This window comes from Sus scrofa, chromosome 5 (genome assembly GCF_054392235.1).
Source record: "Sus scrofa isolate SSC_HxYL_T2T_F1_AM1 chromosome 5, Sscrofa_HxYL_maternal_Yorkshire_Landrace_v2.0, whole genome shotgun sequence".
Taxonomy (NCBI): Eukaryota; Metazoa; Chordata; class Mammalia; order Artiodactyla; family Suidae; genus Sus; species Sus scrofa.
In genome coordinates this window covers 71,705,083-71,720,591 of record NC_139387.1, presented here as the reverse complement: position 1 = coordinate 71,720,591, position 15,509 = coordinate 71,705,083, and the positions used below count along the sequence as shown (strand labels likewise).

The window sequence follows — 15,509 nt, the reverse complement described above, 5'->3', positions numbered from 1 at the left end:
GTGGAAGCACCTCCTTTCTCTGTGGAGGTATTGGCTGGACTTTTTTTAATGCAAGGACACTGTCACCTAAGAATTCCCCGGGGAAAGATTTACATTACACATAGACTAGAGTGGTTGACGAAGGCTTCAAAAATCATCGAAACCATGTGGCTTTCAACCCAGATGTGCATCAAAACCTTCTGGGGGAGTTCCCGTCGTGGCGCAGTGGTTAACGAATCCGACTAGGAACCATGAGGTTGCGGGTTCGGTCCCTGCCCTTGCTCAGTGGGTTAACGATCCGGCGTTGCCGTGAGCTGTGGTGTAGGTTGCAGATGCGGCTCGCATCCCGCGTTGCTGTGGCTCTGGCGTAGGCCGGTGGCTACAGCTCCGATTCGACCCCTAGCCTGGGAACCTCCATATGCCGCGGGAGCGGCCCAAGAAATAGCAACAACAACAACAACAACAAAAAGACAAAAAAAAACAAAAACAAAAAAACAACAAAAAAAAACCTTCTGGGGATTTTTTTTTTTTTTCCACAACCCTGATGCCAGGACCAGCCAACTACATTGAAGTCAGGGGTGGGCCCCAGGCACAAACATTGTGAAAACATTCCTGAGATGATCCTGATCAACTCGCACGAGAAAGAACCTTCCGTTTTACACAAGAGACAAGTGAAACCCACCGTCGCACAACGTTTAGTGACAGAGCCACCATCAGAAGCAATGTCTTGGAGTTCCTGTTGTGGCTCAGCAGTAACGAACCCGACTCATGACCATAAGGACACAGGTTCAGTCCCTGGCCTCGCTCAGGGGGTTAAGGATCTGGCGCTGCCCCGAGCTGCGGTTGTAGGTCACACACATGGCTCGGATCTGGCATTGCTGTGGCTGTGGCATACGCAAGTGGCTACAGTTCTGATTGGACCCCTGGCCTGGGAACCTCCATATGCCACGGGCGTGGCCCTAATAAGAAATAAAACAAAGAAGAAGCCAGACCCACGCATCATCTGGCTTCTCCTGGAGCACACCCCGGTACCGCTCTGAGGGGACAGGACCTCCCAAGCCCCGCCCCTCCAGCCCATCTCTTCCTCCTCTCCCCCACATCACTGTCTCAAACTTAGGGTCCCCAGAGAGGTAAGTGTAATTTCAACTCCCCAAAACACACGTCCCACCCGGCCCTGTTCCAAATGCTATTCACATCCACCCAGCCCTCAGGAGGTGCCAGACCCAGGAGAAACACGCTCATACTTTTTTGGTGGGAACTTTGATCTTCAAGAATTCCGCCTCTCTGGCCAGCACCTGCCACGGGGCGTGGATCCGGACAAAGACGGAGCCCTGGCTTTTACTCTGTAGGGGACAAAGAAGACACAGAAACACTTATAAGGACATGGCTTAAATTCCTGGCTCTCTAGCTCTCCCAAAGGAGAAGCCCAGATCTGCTGCTCCTTCTTTTTCTAGTTTTTGTTCTCTTTATTTATTTTTGGCTGCACCTGCAGCCTGCAGAGGTTCCTGGGCCAGGGGTTGAACCTGAGCCACACAAGTGACAACACCAGATCTTTAACCCACTGAGCCACCAGGGAACTCCTGGTTATGGCTCTCTTTAAACCTCACCAGGGGTCGGTCCCTCCCCACTCATGCCCCATTCACCACTTCTGGTCCAGTAATGCTCTCATTACAAGTGGAGAAGGGGGAGTTCCCATTGTGGCTGAGCAGGTTAAGAACCTGACTAGTATCCATGAGAAAGCAGGTTCGATCTCTGGCCTTGCTCAGTGGGTTAAGAATCCGGCATTGCCATGAACTGCGGTGTAGGTCGCAGCTCGGATCTCATGTTGTTGCTGTGGCTGTGGTACAGGCTGGTAGCTGCAGCTCCAATTCAACTCCTAGCCCAGGAACTAGCAGGTGTCCCCCCCCAAAAAAAAAGTGGAGAAGGGGTCCCAAAGTGTGATCCCTGGAGGTTTGGTGGCTTCAGAGGAAAAGGAGAGTTATAACAATTGTGTTCACAGATTTGAAATGTAAGCAGTTACAATTTTCACAGAAATTTCATGTACTCTTTTTTGAATTGAAGTACAGCGTATTTACAATATTGTGTTAGTTGCAGGTATATAGCATACTGATTCAGTATTTTGGCATATTAGAGTCCCTTATCGCTTATTACAAGAAAATGGGTACAATTCCCTGTGCTCTACAGTATATCTATCCTCCTTCTCTGTTCTATAGAAAGTCATTACAGAAGTTAGTCAGTTAAGGAGTTCCCACCATAGTGCAGCAAAAATGAATCTGACTAGCACCCATGAGGATGCGGGTTCAATCCCTGGCCTCGCTCAGTGGGTTCAGGATCCGGCATTGCCATGAGCTGTGGTATAGGTTGCAGAGAAGGCTCGGATCCCACGCTGCTGTGGCTGTGGCGTATGCTGGCGGCTACAGCTCCAATTCGACCCCTAGCCTGGGAACTTCCATATGCCGTGGGTGCGGCCGTAAAAGAAAAAAAAAAAGTGAGTCAGTTAACCTCTGCTAGATTCAGTGAACAGTCTGGAACCTGTCTCCATACAGATATTTTCATTGCAAATGACTCTATTTTTGTTCTCCCATTTCGCTGCATCATAGCCCAAACCACGAAAGTGGATCATCTAAGCCTCAAGGTAATAATATAAATGACGATGTAAACAGTGCGGCTCCAAATGAGACGATAAACATGAATCATACACAGGAGTCCATGTGAGTAGGAATCCATGTCCCAGAACAAGTCATCCTATGAGGACTCTGATTGCATCAGAAAATACAAAGTAAGGAAAAGAAACGCAGTGATGAGTATTTAAAAGTGAGGTCTTTGACTCAGCAGCTCATGTGGCCCAGGCACTGGGTCAGCTACAAAAATTGGTCAGAAGGCAACATGAAACCATTGTTTTCTTCTCCAAATAAAACCTCAAATTTATGGTTTAGAACAAGTATACACACACACACACACACACACACACATACACACACACGCACAAAACCACTTTCTGACATTAATTAGTGTGTCACCAAGGAATGAAAAGAGACCGAAACAAGTAGGAAAAAATGGCCAAAAGCCCCATTACGGGTGTGAGGCTTGAAAAACTACCTGCAACAGGAGTGAAGTGTTCACAGAGAAAGCAGAACAAGCCCACAGCAAAATTCCTCATCCCGGGACAGCTGGGAAACACAGACACCGGTGCAGGGCTGCTCGTGTGCCACCGATCTTAGGAATAAGCCTCCGAGAGGGGCCTGGAATCCGGGTACCAGTGAGAGTGCTGTGCACAGCGAAGGGCTCTCAGCTTCTGGCCCCTTTCACCCGCAGCAGACCCAGAGGAGAAAGGACGGTGAGATAGCTTCCTGAGCATCTGGCAAAGCCGGAGGCACAGAGACAGGTAGTGACAAGGCACTGATATGGATGCTGCTCACACGAAGGCAGCCACCCCTCTGCAGAGTCATCCACCAAGACCAGCTGGTGATCGCCGATATACCCCACCCCTGCCTTGATGCAGCGGTGGGTGAAGATGACAGCAAAGACATTGGCGCACCTTCTCCCCCTGCCCACCGCCCACCCCCACCCCCCACCCCCGCCCAGTGTGCTGGGCAGAGAAACAGGTGGCTGGGGGAAGGGTGCCCTCCTTGCCAAAATGCCCTGTCAATGGTGGGGCTCACACAGGCTTCTGAAATGACAAATAAGATAAAAAGCCATTTTACGATGCTCAAAAGGCAAATGATTCCAAATGGCACTTCCATGATCCCCTCAGTAATCCAGACATCCAGAAGCCACCACCCCCGCTCCAGGGATGGAAGCTGCTGACTTCTAAGGGAGACGGACAGAGAGGAAACCAAGATTTCACAAGATGATTAAGCTGTGGCCTGAAAGCCGTGGATGGTCTAGATGGGACAGGCTGGCACCTGGACTCTTTGCTGCAGTGGCTGCAATGTTTGCTCCTAGACAAACATCTCCTCAAGAAATAAAATATATTAAAAAAAAAACATAAAGGACTAAAAATCACTGGGCAGTTAGGGCAAATTACGGGCAAGAAGATACCAAAAACCTAAAAACCCAACTGCCACTTTTAAAGAGCTGAGAGCAGGAGTTCCCGCTGTGGCGCAGCAGAAACGAATCCGACTAGGAACCATGAAGTTGCGGGTTCAATCCCTGGCCTCGCTCAGTGGGTTCAGGATCTGGCCTTGCCGTGAGCTGTGGTATAGATGGCAGACACGGCTTTGATCCCACATTGCTGTGGCCGTGCCGGCTATAGGCCGGCAGCTGCAGCTCCGACTCGAACCCTGGCCGGGTGTGGCCCTAAAAGCAAAAAATAAAATAAAAATAAAGAGCCGAGAGCACAAGAACATCCCTGCACCCAAAGGGGTGGGGAGATCTAAGCCATCCCTCTGACCTAACTCCTGGACCTGCTCCACATAAGGAACCAGCTCACTACCCCCTCGGGGAGCGAGCAAGCAAGGGAACTGGCTGTTTGTCTCTGCCTCTCCCTCTGCAGCAGCAGGGGCCCCAATAAAGCCTTGCCTGAATTTTTCATCAGGCCTCTCAGGAACTTCTATTGACTAAGGAAGGCCAAGAACCCAGGTCAGTTGTCAAGACCACAGAGTTGACAAACATCCGAAAATAGTAACAATTACCATGATGCATCTTCACTGAATATGAACCGAGCACCAGGCCAGAGCTGGGAGGTTGTGTACTCTGGCTCTTAGAAGATGTAGAGCCAGGCTGTGATGTGGGTACCATCTCCTCTCTATTTTGCTGTCGAGGAAATCAAGGCAGGGAGAATTCAAAGGATCTGTCCACAGCTCCACAGATAGTAGGGTTTTTCAAAAGTACTCAAGTCCAGGCCGTCTGTTGCTCTAGTGCGTGGTTTTCTCTCATCACACAAACAGGACATTTACTGCGCTGAGTTGAAAACCACACCCAAGGGTTGCAACAGGACATAAAAACGTGTGTTTTGATGAAAATTGAATCAAGGGATGGAAGGAATCTACGAGGCAGTCCCAAAATGAAACACTCAGCCTTGGCGCTCCCAAGTGGACACGGTTCTGACCACACCCTGGAAGTGGCTTTTAGGGAGAAACAGCCCCAGGTCCACCTACAGCTGCAACATCCACGGCCACTAGACAGAGTCATCAATCACTTTCGGCTACTTCTAACTGTAATCTAAGCTTTCCTGATTTATTGAAAACAAAGAGTTAGAAAAGAAACCATCTGTGATGCTGACCTGCAGCCCCCGCTCTCCATCATGACCCCAGAAATGATGTTTTTTGGGAAAAAAAAATGGCAAACAGGACCATCGCCCTCACTGTTAGATGAAATCATGACTATTAGTGACTTCTGAATATTTGGTTTCATCTGTATTTTTAAATTGTGATGAATTCCTTTTTTTAACGTTATCTAGAATGGGTGCCTCAAGGGTGTACCAAATGTCCATTAAGGGGCTGCAGATGTTCGACGTTTGAGGGCAGGCTGGGAGGGCCAGGGTCAAATCCTGTGGCCTTGATGGCAGACTGCTGGCTGTCCCCTGGCAGCCATTCTCCTTCTCCTTTTTCAACACGGCATATGGCCTTCATGAAGGAAGACTGCATCTCTCAGGAAGGTAGTGTAGCCATAACAAGAATTCTTGGCCAATGTGGTACCAGTGGAGGTGTGAGGCAGCTCCTGGCAACAGCATCCCACCCCCAGCAAAGATGCAAAGAGTGACTTCTGCCCCTTCATCCTCTTCCTTACCTTGATGTAAGGAATATGGATATATGCATCTTAGGCCTCAAGGTCAAAGTCAAGGCCAGAAACAGCAAAGCATCAAGAGGGAAGTTGGGTCCTGACTCCATGAAACGTCACAGCTGCCCTGGGCTGATTTTTATGTGAAAGGTAAAACCCGACCTTGCTTAGCCTCTGTGATTTCGGAGGCGCTATCCATTGCAATCCAACCATATATTAACTGATGCAAAACCGTTTCCCAAGATGGAGGCATGAGTTTCCTCCAGCAAAGCACGCTGCTGCCTCTCCATCCCCCTCGAATGGAACTCGTTTCAAAGGAAAATGAAAGCTGGAATGCAGTTGTGCAGCGCTAACATCTAGTCCTCATGTTTCTTTCATGCTGTGCAGCATCGTCACCTTCTCCGAAAAAGAACACCACCCAGTGAGTGGAGGTGAAATGTTAGCTGGTGTGACCAGCTATGTCTCCCAGGGAAAAAAACAAAACAAAACAAAGCAGAACAAATACTCGAAAATCCCTGAACGGAATCATCACCAAATGCGGGAGCTCTTTTTACTAACCCGGGAAACAAAATTTGGAGATGAATGCAGACTGAGCAGAAAGAAAAAGTGCCCTGGATTTGGATTCCTTTTGGTGCAGGAGAGGCGTAGAAAGAGCATGGGCTTTGAATTCAAAGAGATTATGATCCGGATCCTGGATTTTACAGCTGCAGGACATTGGGCAAGTCACTTAAGCCAGCGAGCCTCAGTTTCTTCATCTGAATAAGGCGGATGAGAAGCACTGCAGGGCCGCTGCGATGATAAGAGATACAGCGCGAGAGGTTTCCAAGGTGATGTTTGAACACGTGGACCGTTCCCCAGATGTCAGCCCTTGCAATGATGGAGATTTGCTCTACTCAGCTGAAATGACAGCTTCTTGACTGTAGGGAAAATATCTGACATTTCATTTGTGTCACCTAGGCAGCTGGCACAGGCTGGACACAGAGTAGGTCCTCAGAGAACTCCTGCCACTGAGAGAAAAGACTCAGCAGAAAGCCTTCCTGTTAGGTTAAAAGCCGGTTTGTCTACTGCCTCGAATTTGTTACCTACAGGACTTTCAAAATATCCCATGGACTCCAGCGGAATCCACGGGGTCAAAGTATTATTCATCTCCAGAATTTGAGGATGAGGTCAGAAAGCATTACTTCCTGAAATTAACACAAACTGTTAGTCTAAGAGATACTGAAGTATAAGAGATAAGCCATCAGAGCATATAATCCACCCTAGAAAGAGATCCCTCCATGGCACAGTGGCTACAGCGACAATACCAGCTCAGGTCTCTGCAGAGGCACAGGTTAAATCTCTGACCCAGTGCAGTGGGTGAAAGGATCCCGAGATGCCGCAGCTACCGCACAGGTCTGGGCTGTGGCTCAATTCAACGCCTGGCCCAAAAACTTGCATGTGCCGCAGGTGTGGCCATAAAATTTCCAAAAAAAAATATTTCATAAATAAGTAATTAGGGTTTTGGAGGGGCTCCCAAATCTCATCAGGCAAATAAATTTAAGTTCATGTAAAATGAGCTGAAACATACAATTTGGTTCAGGTTATCAGAGAAAGGCGAACCAGCACACCATTGCTGCGCCAGGAAAGCACAAAGGCCTCCATCTTGGGGATGCAACTGGTCCAGCGGCAGGAGGTGCAAAACGTGACCAGGCAGGAACACTTCCCCAGCGCAGTCCCCATGTCTCACCAAACGATGCAACTCTTCCCACTGTGATTCCATGTTCATCAAACCCTGAAACTTCTGTCTCCCAGTTCCTGGGTGTCGGCAAGGAGCATCCAGAAGCGACTGTCAGTGCTCTGGTCAGAGGAACTGGACCATCCTCAGTCAGAACCTAATTCTCAGCTTCTTCAGGCGATTTCTTTCCTTTTTTTGGCCACATCTGAGGCATATGGAAGTGCATGGACCAGGGATCCAACCCAAGCCATGGCAGTGGTAATGACAGACCCTTAACCCACTGAGCCACCAGGGAACTCCATTAGGTCCCTTTCAAGGTGTCTTGTCAATTGCTTTCCTTCATCACTGTGTAAACCAACTTTGCAAGAGGCAAAGTCAGGTCCCTGCCTTGAACCTGTGCCCCACCTCACCAGCCTAACTCTCTCCTCTTCCCTTCCTTCTAAAGTTGACCTAACAAGGAGTTCCCCTTGTGGCTCAGTGGGTTACAGACCCAATGTTGCTGCAAGCTGTAGCGTAGGTCACAGATGTGGCTCAGATTCAACCCCTGGCGTAGGAACTCCCCTGTGCTGCAGAGGTGATCATAAAAGGAAAAAATAATAATAAAGTTGACATGCACCCGCATGTTCACTGCAGCACTATCCACAATAGCCAAGACATGGCAACAACCCAAATGTCCATCAACAGATGATTGCATTAGGAAGATGTAGTGTATATACACAATGGAAGACTACTCAGCCATAAAAAGAACGAAATAATGCCATTTGCAGCAACATGGATGGAACTACAGACTTTCATCCTGAATGAAGTAAGTCAGAAAGAGAAAGACAAATACCATATGATATCACTTATATCTGGAATCTAATATAAGGCACAAATGAACCTTTCCACAGAAAAGAAAATCATGGACTTGGAGAACAGACTTGTGGTTGCCAAGGGGAAGGGGGAGGGAGTGGGGTGGATGGGGAGCCTGGGGTTAATAGGTGCAAACTATTGCCTTTGGAATGGGTTAGCAATGAGATCCTGCTGTGTGGCGCTGGGAACTATGTCTGGTCACTTATGATGGAGCATGATAATGTGAGAAAAAAGAATGTGTACATGTATGTGTAACTGGGTCACCATGCTGTACAGTAGGGAAAAAAAAAGTATTGGGGAAATACCAATTAAAAATTTTTAAATGAAAAATAAATAAATAAATAAATAAAGTTTTATTGGCACACACATAATAATAATAATAATAATGTTGACCCAACAGCATACCCAATCAAATGCACTTTCTCTAAGGCACTAGCTCCTCCCCTCCTCCCTGGACTTCAGCCACACAGCCCTTCTCATTGGTTTCCAGCTGGTCCAGCCAGTTTCCCACTTCAGAACCTCCTTGGGGCAGCCTTTCCAGAGCCCTGAAAGACCTTCGGTCCCCCTCTCACCTGCATTTCCCCCATCCCCCTTCGTTCCAGTCACTGACCTCTCCTGAGGTCACTGTGAGCAGGTGTCTAAATGCCCATCTTCCTGGATGGACCCTAAGCTCCACTCGGACAGAGACTATGTCCATCCTATCATTTTGTCCTCAGCAGCTGCCATGGCATCCAGCATATAGTAAATGCTCAGTAAATAAGTCTTAACAACTTCCATTACTTTACACGGCTCCTTGGTTCTGTCTGGACACTGTGACCAACTTCTAAAATTTGGCCGCCGGGGCCCAGAAAGTAAGCTGTGGCCTTTGGCCAAGAGAATTTAAATCTAGTTCCATGCTGAGAGAATAATTCCATACCCTTCGGTGTCACCTCTGAGTCTTTGTCGTGTGATGACCACTAAAGTCAATCGAGTTTCCACCTGATCAGGAGCCTGACAAAGACCTCGCGGAGGGCGTCTCCATTCCCCTCTTGGTAGCCCCAGATCCTCGCTGCCCTTGAGGTCCCTGCTCCCATCCCTAGAGGTCTAATGCAGTGGCACCAACGCATAGTGATGCTCATAAAACACAGCCTGACCTGAACTAGGGCTGGATGTACCCGGAGCCCGTCTGCCTTAGAGGCTGCTTTATATAAGGGTGTTATGGCATTATGGAGAAGAATCCAGATGTGCTGAGAAATACAGGACACTTCAAAGGTAGAAGCCTTTGGTCTCTTTGTTTGCCAGGCATCGCTTCTAAGGTACCACTCCACAGCCCCAGGCTCACGCCTCAAAACAGGGCCAGCTGACGGATGCGGTGCATTTCAGAAGAAGGAGTTGATCTGGCCAAAGGACTGCGGGGCTGGAGAGCCCTCCTGCGATGTGTTTTTCTCAAGGAGCAAATGAGGACCTGGAGCTCGGGAGGCCGAGCTGCTGGGTTGTGGAAGCACAGCTAGTTAGGAGCAGAGCCAGGAATGGAATTCGGGTCTCCGGACACCAGGGTCCGCCCCACAGAGCCCGTGCAGCACAGCATCAGCAGCACTCCTGGAGGGATGACCCGTACTGTTTATGTCTTGCTCTTTTCCAAAGACCGCATGTGGCTTCACAGGACCGCATCCTCCCTCTGGAGAGACCAGAGTGAATGGGAGGCAGCCCCAGCCAAACGCTGGAAACCGATACTCCACAAGCCTCCTTCCCACGCAGTCCTGCCAAGCCCCCTCGACGCGGACCCCAGACGCCCGAGTGTGCTCTGGGCCCAGCCCTGTTCCAAGCTGGGAACGCCAGCTGCCTGCCACGCATGGGAGCGGCCTGGGAGCGGGGCTGCCAGAGGCAGGGTGGGGAGGTGAGCGCGGAGGCGATAGAGAGGACAGTGGGGGGGCAGACGTCTCTTGGAGGTCACCAGCCTGGGTCTCCTCGGATCCGAGAGGACGAAGGGTGTGTGGTCTCACAAGGAGCCCCAGGATGTCCTCATTCCCAGATCGCTGTGGGTGACATCCAGGTGGTGCTGAGACTGCGGCCAGGGCAGCCCTCACTGTGGACTACGGAGGAGTGGGGTGCAGCCTTGAGAGCGGGAAATGAGAGGGACCTCACAGCCGCTCCACAGAGGAACACCCAGCCACCTGCATCATCATTAAGACCCAAGGCTTAACTCCCTCCAGCTCTCAGGAACGTCCAACCTACGGTCCAGGAGCGGGCTCTGCCCGGCCTCCCCGAGACACAGTGACTTGGAATGAAGCTCAGGGAAGAGTACCGTGACTGGAGGAGCAGAGGTAAAAACTTGCTTTCCTGGGAGGCCCCAACTCAATCTCCTCTCCAGCCCTCTCCTCCCCAGGCCAAGGTGCAGATGGTCAGTGGTCAGCAAAAACGGAGGGAAGGGCCAAAGGCCCACTGAACCCTGTCCCAGGGACCCCACTCCCACCCCCCGCCAAATACAAGCAGACTGCTCTTACAGAAAAGGCTGCACTCAGTCCCCAAGCAAAGGTGGGGACAACCCAGCCAGGGTCCCTTGGAGATGGAAACTCAGCCCCTCTTGTGGTAATTCTCTCAAAGCAAACAGCCATCGCCAAAAGTTCCCGGAAGGTGGGGGCAGCATTCTGGGCTTGGGAGGGTCCTTTGGGCCAGCCTCCAAAATGGAGAGGGGCCCAGAAGAGACTGTCTCTGGACCCAGGACCGTGGTTTTCAATCTGCTCATGTGTGTCACAATACTCCAGCCAGAAACCACCCAGAAAAACCTCTGCTCAAGCCCAGGTGCAGGTGAACTGGAGACGCAGAGACCCAGGAAAACCAAGGAGTCAGACTCTCTCTCTTTTTTTTTAATTTCTTGAGAATTCAGTATCACCACAGCAATTTTAATATTGCATTTGAAAGCAATACAAGCAACACAACAAAGAGCAGAATGATTTAACAAGCACATGTAACTAAGCTCCTGCAAGCTCTGAGGAGTAGCTCATTCACCCCAAGGGCCGAGAGAGCCAGCTCCCTCCCGAGACCCTGAGCCTTAGGGGCCCCCCAGGACAGCCCAGCCCCTGGACGTGGGGAGTCAGCAGTAGAGTGGGATGAAGCGATCCCTGGGCTCCTTTCCACTTCAAACCCGGAGAAGAAACAGGTGGAGACCTTCGCCATTGTCATGGGACAGACAGGTCAAGGGAGAGCCATGAGTACGACGGTCTGAGGACCGGGTCGTGGGCCCCAGCTCTGTCACTTACCAGCTGCACCACTTTTGACACGTCACCAGAGCTCTTGAAACTCGGAGGCAATGTTCAAATAACTGTAATGATTAATAATAATACCATCCAGAGGAGAGAAGGAGGGACTTCTAAGGGAATCTTTCAGCAGTGGTAGATGTATTCGCTGTCTTGACTACGATGATGGCTTTGTGGGTCTGTACATGTGCCAAACCTCAACAGATTACTTTATTCTTTTGTTTGTTTTTGGTGGGTTTTTTGTTTGTTTGTTTTGGGTTTTTTTGTTTGTGTTTTAGGGCTGCATCCATGGTATATGGAAGTTTCCAGGCTAGGGGTCAAATAGGAGCTACAACTGCCAACCTACACCACAACCACAGCAACAGAGGATCTGAGCCACGTCTTCTGCCTACACCACAGCTCATGACAATGCCAGATCCTTAACTCACTGAGAGAGGCCAGGGATCAAACCCATGTCCTTACAGACACTAGTCAGATTCATTTCTGCTGCGCCACAAAGGGAACTCCAGATTAGATATTTTAAATAGGTACAGTTTATTACACATCAATTACACCTCAATAAGGCTAGGGAAAGAAGATTTGCAAAAATGTTAAACTGGAGTTCCCCGGTGGTGCAGTGGGTTAAGGATCAGGCATTGTCCCTGCTATGTGGGCTGGTAGCTGCTGTGGTGCAGGTTCCATCCTTGGCCCCAGAACTTCCGCATGCTATGGGTGTGGCCACCAAGAAGCAATGCCACACTTCTCACAATCTTTTCTGTTTTGAAAAATATTGTTACTTTTTCATTAAAATGTTACATAGGTTAAAAAAATATGATTTAATAATATGCTACACATTGTTAGTTTTTAATGAATAGATGTTCAAAAGCTGATATTGATTCTATGGTATCTCAGAATCAAATGAGATTACAGGCAGGGAAATGTTTTGCAAATTCTCAAGTACGTATCAAAGGGTTTCTTTAAGAGCAAGGTCAGGGGCAGTCACGGCCAAGTCTCTGCCTTGGTACTCAAAGCACAGAGCATGCCCCTGCCCCCTGGGCCACGGAACACATGCCCTTGACGACTATGGGGACCCTACTTGGTTTCTTGGATCCACTGGAGCGAAATCATAGCTAAGGGCACCTGGCAAGAGTTCCTGGCTGACCTGAACATCACCAAGTGACGTGAAAGATAGAAGAGAACGTTTCTCTTGGGAATCTGCAACGCAGCAAGTCACGGGTGGAAGAGAATCCAGGGGCCAGAGACCCAATCTCTACCCCAAAAGAGGATAAAAATCCATAAGCCCTGAAGATGCTGGCAGAAAGGATGGGGCCTCTCCCAAAACCAGGCTTGAGGCACATGGGCCCAGCCCCAAACAGAGGGGAAGAGGTCACAGATAAACTGGAGGAAAGACCAGAGGAAAATACTGCCCCATCCCATTCATCACAGCAAAACTATTTTGGACAGTCGACATCCCGCAAGTGGAATCAGATGCTGCAGACTCTAGTGCTCAGCCACCGCTCGCCCCGCCAGGACCCAGCAAGCATGTCAGTGCCCAGACGGATGGAAGACCGAGCAGAGCGGGGATAGGGTGTCCCGGAGATGGGTGCTTGATACTTCGACCGAGGTTGACTGACAGGTCCTGGTTTGGTCTGGACAGTCCCGGATTCCTCCTTCTGCCTCATCACTCCATCCTGTGTAACAGTTTAGCATTCCTCAAAATGTCCCAGGCTGAATGATAAATGAGTCACCCTCTAAGGAGCAAGGAACACCACTAAATTCAACAGCCCAAACCCTGGGGCAGGAGTGCCCAGTATCTCCTTCCTGGCCTGTATTCCTTTGGCCCGTATGATAAATGTCCCACTTGGAAGCATTTCCGGGCATTTAAAAGCCCATCAAATTACCTCTCAAAATACCCACAATCGCTCATATTCCTAACTCAAAACTTATGTGGTATTTTGGATTTTGATGCTTTTCTTCCCTCCTCAAGACCCCTCTGTAAAACCTTCATGTTATTGGTAATTAACTCCCCTCCCTTCCGAAAGCTGTGCCCTTGCCTTCTCTGATCAATGACTCACTTCTCCCCTAAGGGAGATCTCCAGTGTTTCCTACGATTCACTCATTTCACCATATTTCAATTCAACAAGTATTTACTGGGCAACGGCCACGTGACCAGCAACGTGCTAAAAGCTAAGGACACACAGAAGAAATATAAGCCATCGCGCCATCATTCAGCTTCCAGGCTCTTTGGAAACCAGATAAACGATGCCTAACACACAAGACAGGTGAGTCACATCATGACTGGGGGGATCAAGGTCCAATCAGACATGACGACAAATGAATGCTCGTTTGCCGTCTCCTCTCTCACTCATCGATGATTGCCCACTTTGCTCCCGGAGAAATATGCCTAGTATCCATGAGGATGCGGGTTTGACCCCTGGCCTCGCTTGGTGGGTTAAGGATCACAGATGCAGCTCAGATCCCGAGTTGCTGTGGCTGTGCTGTAGGCCCACAGCTGCAGCTCTAATTCAAGCCCTAGCCCGGGAATGTCCATAAACCAGGGGTGCAGCCCTTAACAAAAAGAAAGAAAGAAAAATAAAGCTCGGGAAGCCAGAGTGAGCTCCCGGAGTGCTTGCGAAGATGAGCAGCAAGAGAAAGGCCCTTCGAACGATGCCTGGCACAGGATAAGCAGGTGCTCTCGGTCAATGAGAAGTGGATTTGGCACGGGGCGTCCTCTGGCCAGAGGACTTTGAATTGAGGGGGTTTGTGCAATCCAGTTTCCAGCATCCTCCCTTCTTTCCCAGAAAAACCTGGCTCCCGGGGCATTTCTTCCCTATGTGAGGCGAGAGCCCAGTTTGGATCGTGTCCCCTCTAGGCAGCCAAAACAGGCTTTTCCACGGCGAATCTCTGCACACGCACTGCGCGGAGCCAGCCCTGCAGAAGGCCACCCGTCCCTCCCCACAGCCCCTAGTCTGGAAGAAAAGGACTATCAGCCACGCCAATTAAATCTGCAGATGATAACAAACTGGGCGGTGCTGCAAATAGCAGCAGAGAGGATGGGGAAATAAATGAGAAGGGACCTGGGGAGTTTAGAAGATATGGGACAGGAAATAATAAAATGAGATTCAATGCAGAAGAATGTGAGTAACTTTAACTGGGGGGAATAATCAGAAACATGGGCCCTGGCAAGGGGAGGAGCGAGCCGGAAACTGGCAAACAGCTGAGGAGGTGAGGCTGAGGGAGCGAGGTTGGCAGGTGGCAAGTGGGGGGTTGGGTAGCAGCAGCGAGCAGGACTCAAAGCCTAGAGCTGAGACCAGAGGGGCGAGTGCAGCCAAGGCTGACCGGGTCCGAGCCCAGGGGGCAGGACCCAGCAGCCCTCTGCAAGGTGAGCCTCCATTCACACCTCCTCCAAGAAGCCCTCCTGGACTCCTCACTTGTCCCTTTTCTGTGACAAGCAGCCCTGTGTTTGATTGATGGGCCTCCTTTCCATGTCTGACTCCCATGTCCCCACCAAACGCGCAGCTCCTGGGGGGCACCACCCCAGCCCTGCCGTTCACCGGCTTCCTCCTAGCATCACCGAAGGCCAACCCTGGGGGATATTTCCATCAGAAAGGAGGGCCCACATCATCTCCAACAACATGAGAAGAGCGGGGGTGGGTGGGGGTGTCTGTCTCCAGGCCCCCCGGGTCCAGATGATTTCTGCGGCTTCTCCATTCTCATCTCTATGCCCTTGGTGACGGTGCGATGTTTAGCGAACGGTGCCCGATGCATGTTGCCTGTTTAACCCTTCGGCTCAGAACACAAACTAGATGTCACTCAGGGTCCTGGGAAAGAGGACAAATGACACATCCAAGGAATCTAATGAGGCATGTGCCCCTTCGTGTGAAGGCGACTCTTCTGAGGGAGCCGTGATTCACAGAGTGGCTTCTCCGAGGTTCTGTGGTTGCCTTGAGGCATCTGCCCGCTTTCAGATGAAAACTTTATAACCAATAACCATGATCAGTAACAATCAGGAGAAGGTGTAACCGGTT

General features: G+C 50.0%; 1 protein-coding gene across 6 annotated transcripts in view; it reads right to left on the bottom strand.

The window, feature by feature from the left end:
- The window catches only part of ANO2 (anoctamin 2), a 344,114-nt gene that overhangs the window by 266,779 nt on the left and 61,826 nt on the right, over window positions 1-15,509 (bottom strand). For all 6 annotated transcript variants that reach the window (XM_084956923.1, XM_021092435.2, XM_084956919.1 and 3 more), the window contains one exon: window positions 1,224-1,322. In XM_084956923.1, the coding sequence (XP_084813049.1) occupies window positions 1,224-1,322 (99 nt within the window). The remainder of the gene's footprint in view (window positions 1-1,223; window positions 1,323-15,509) is intronic.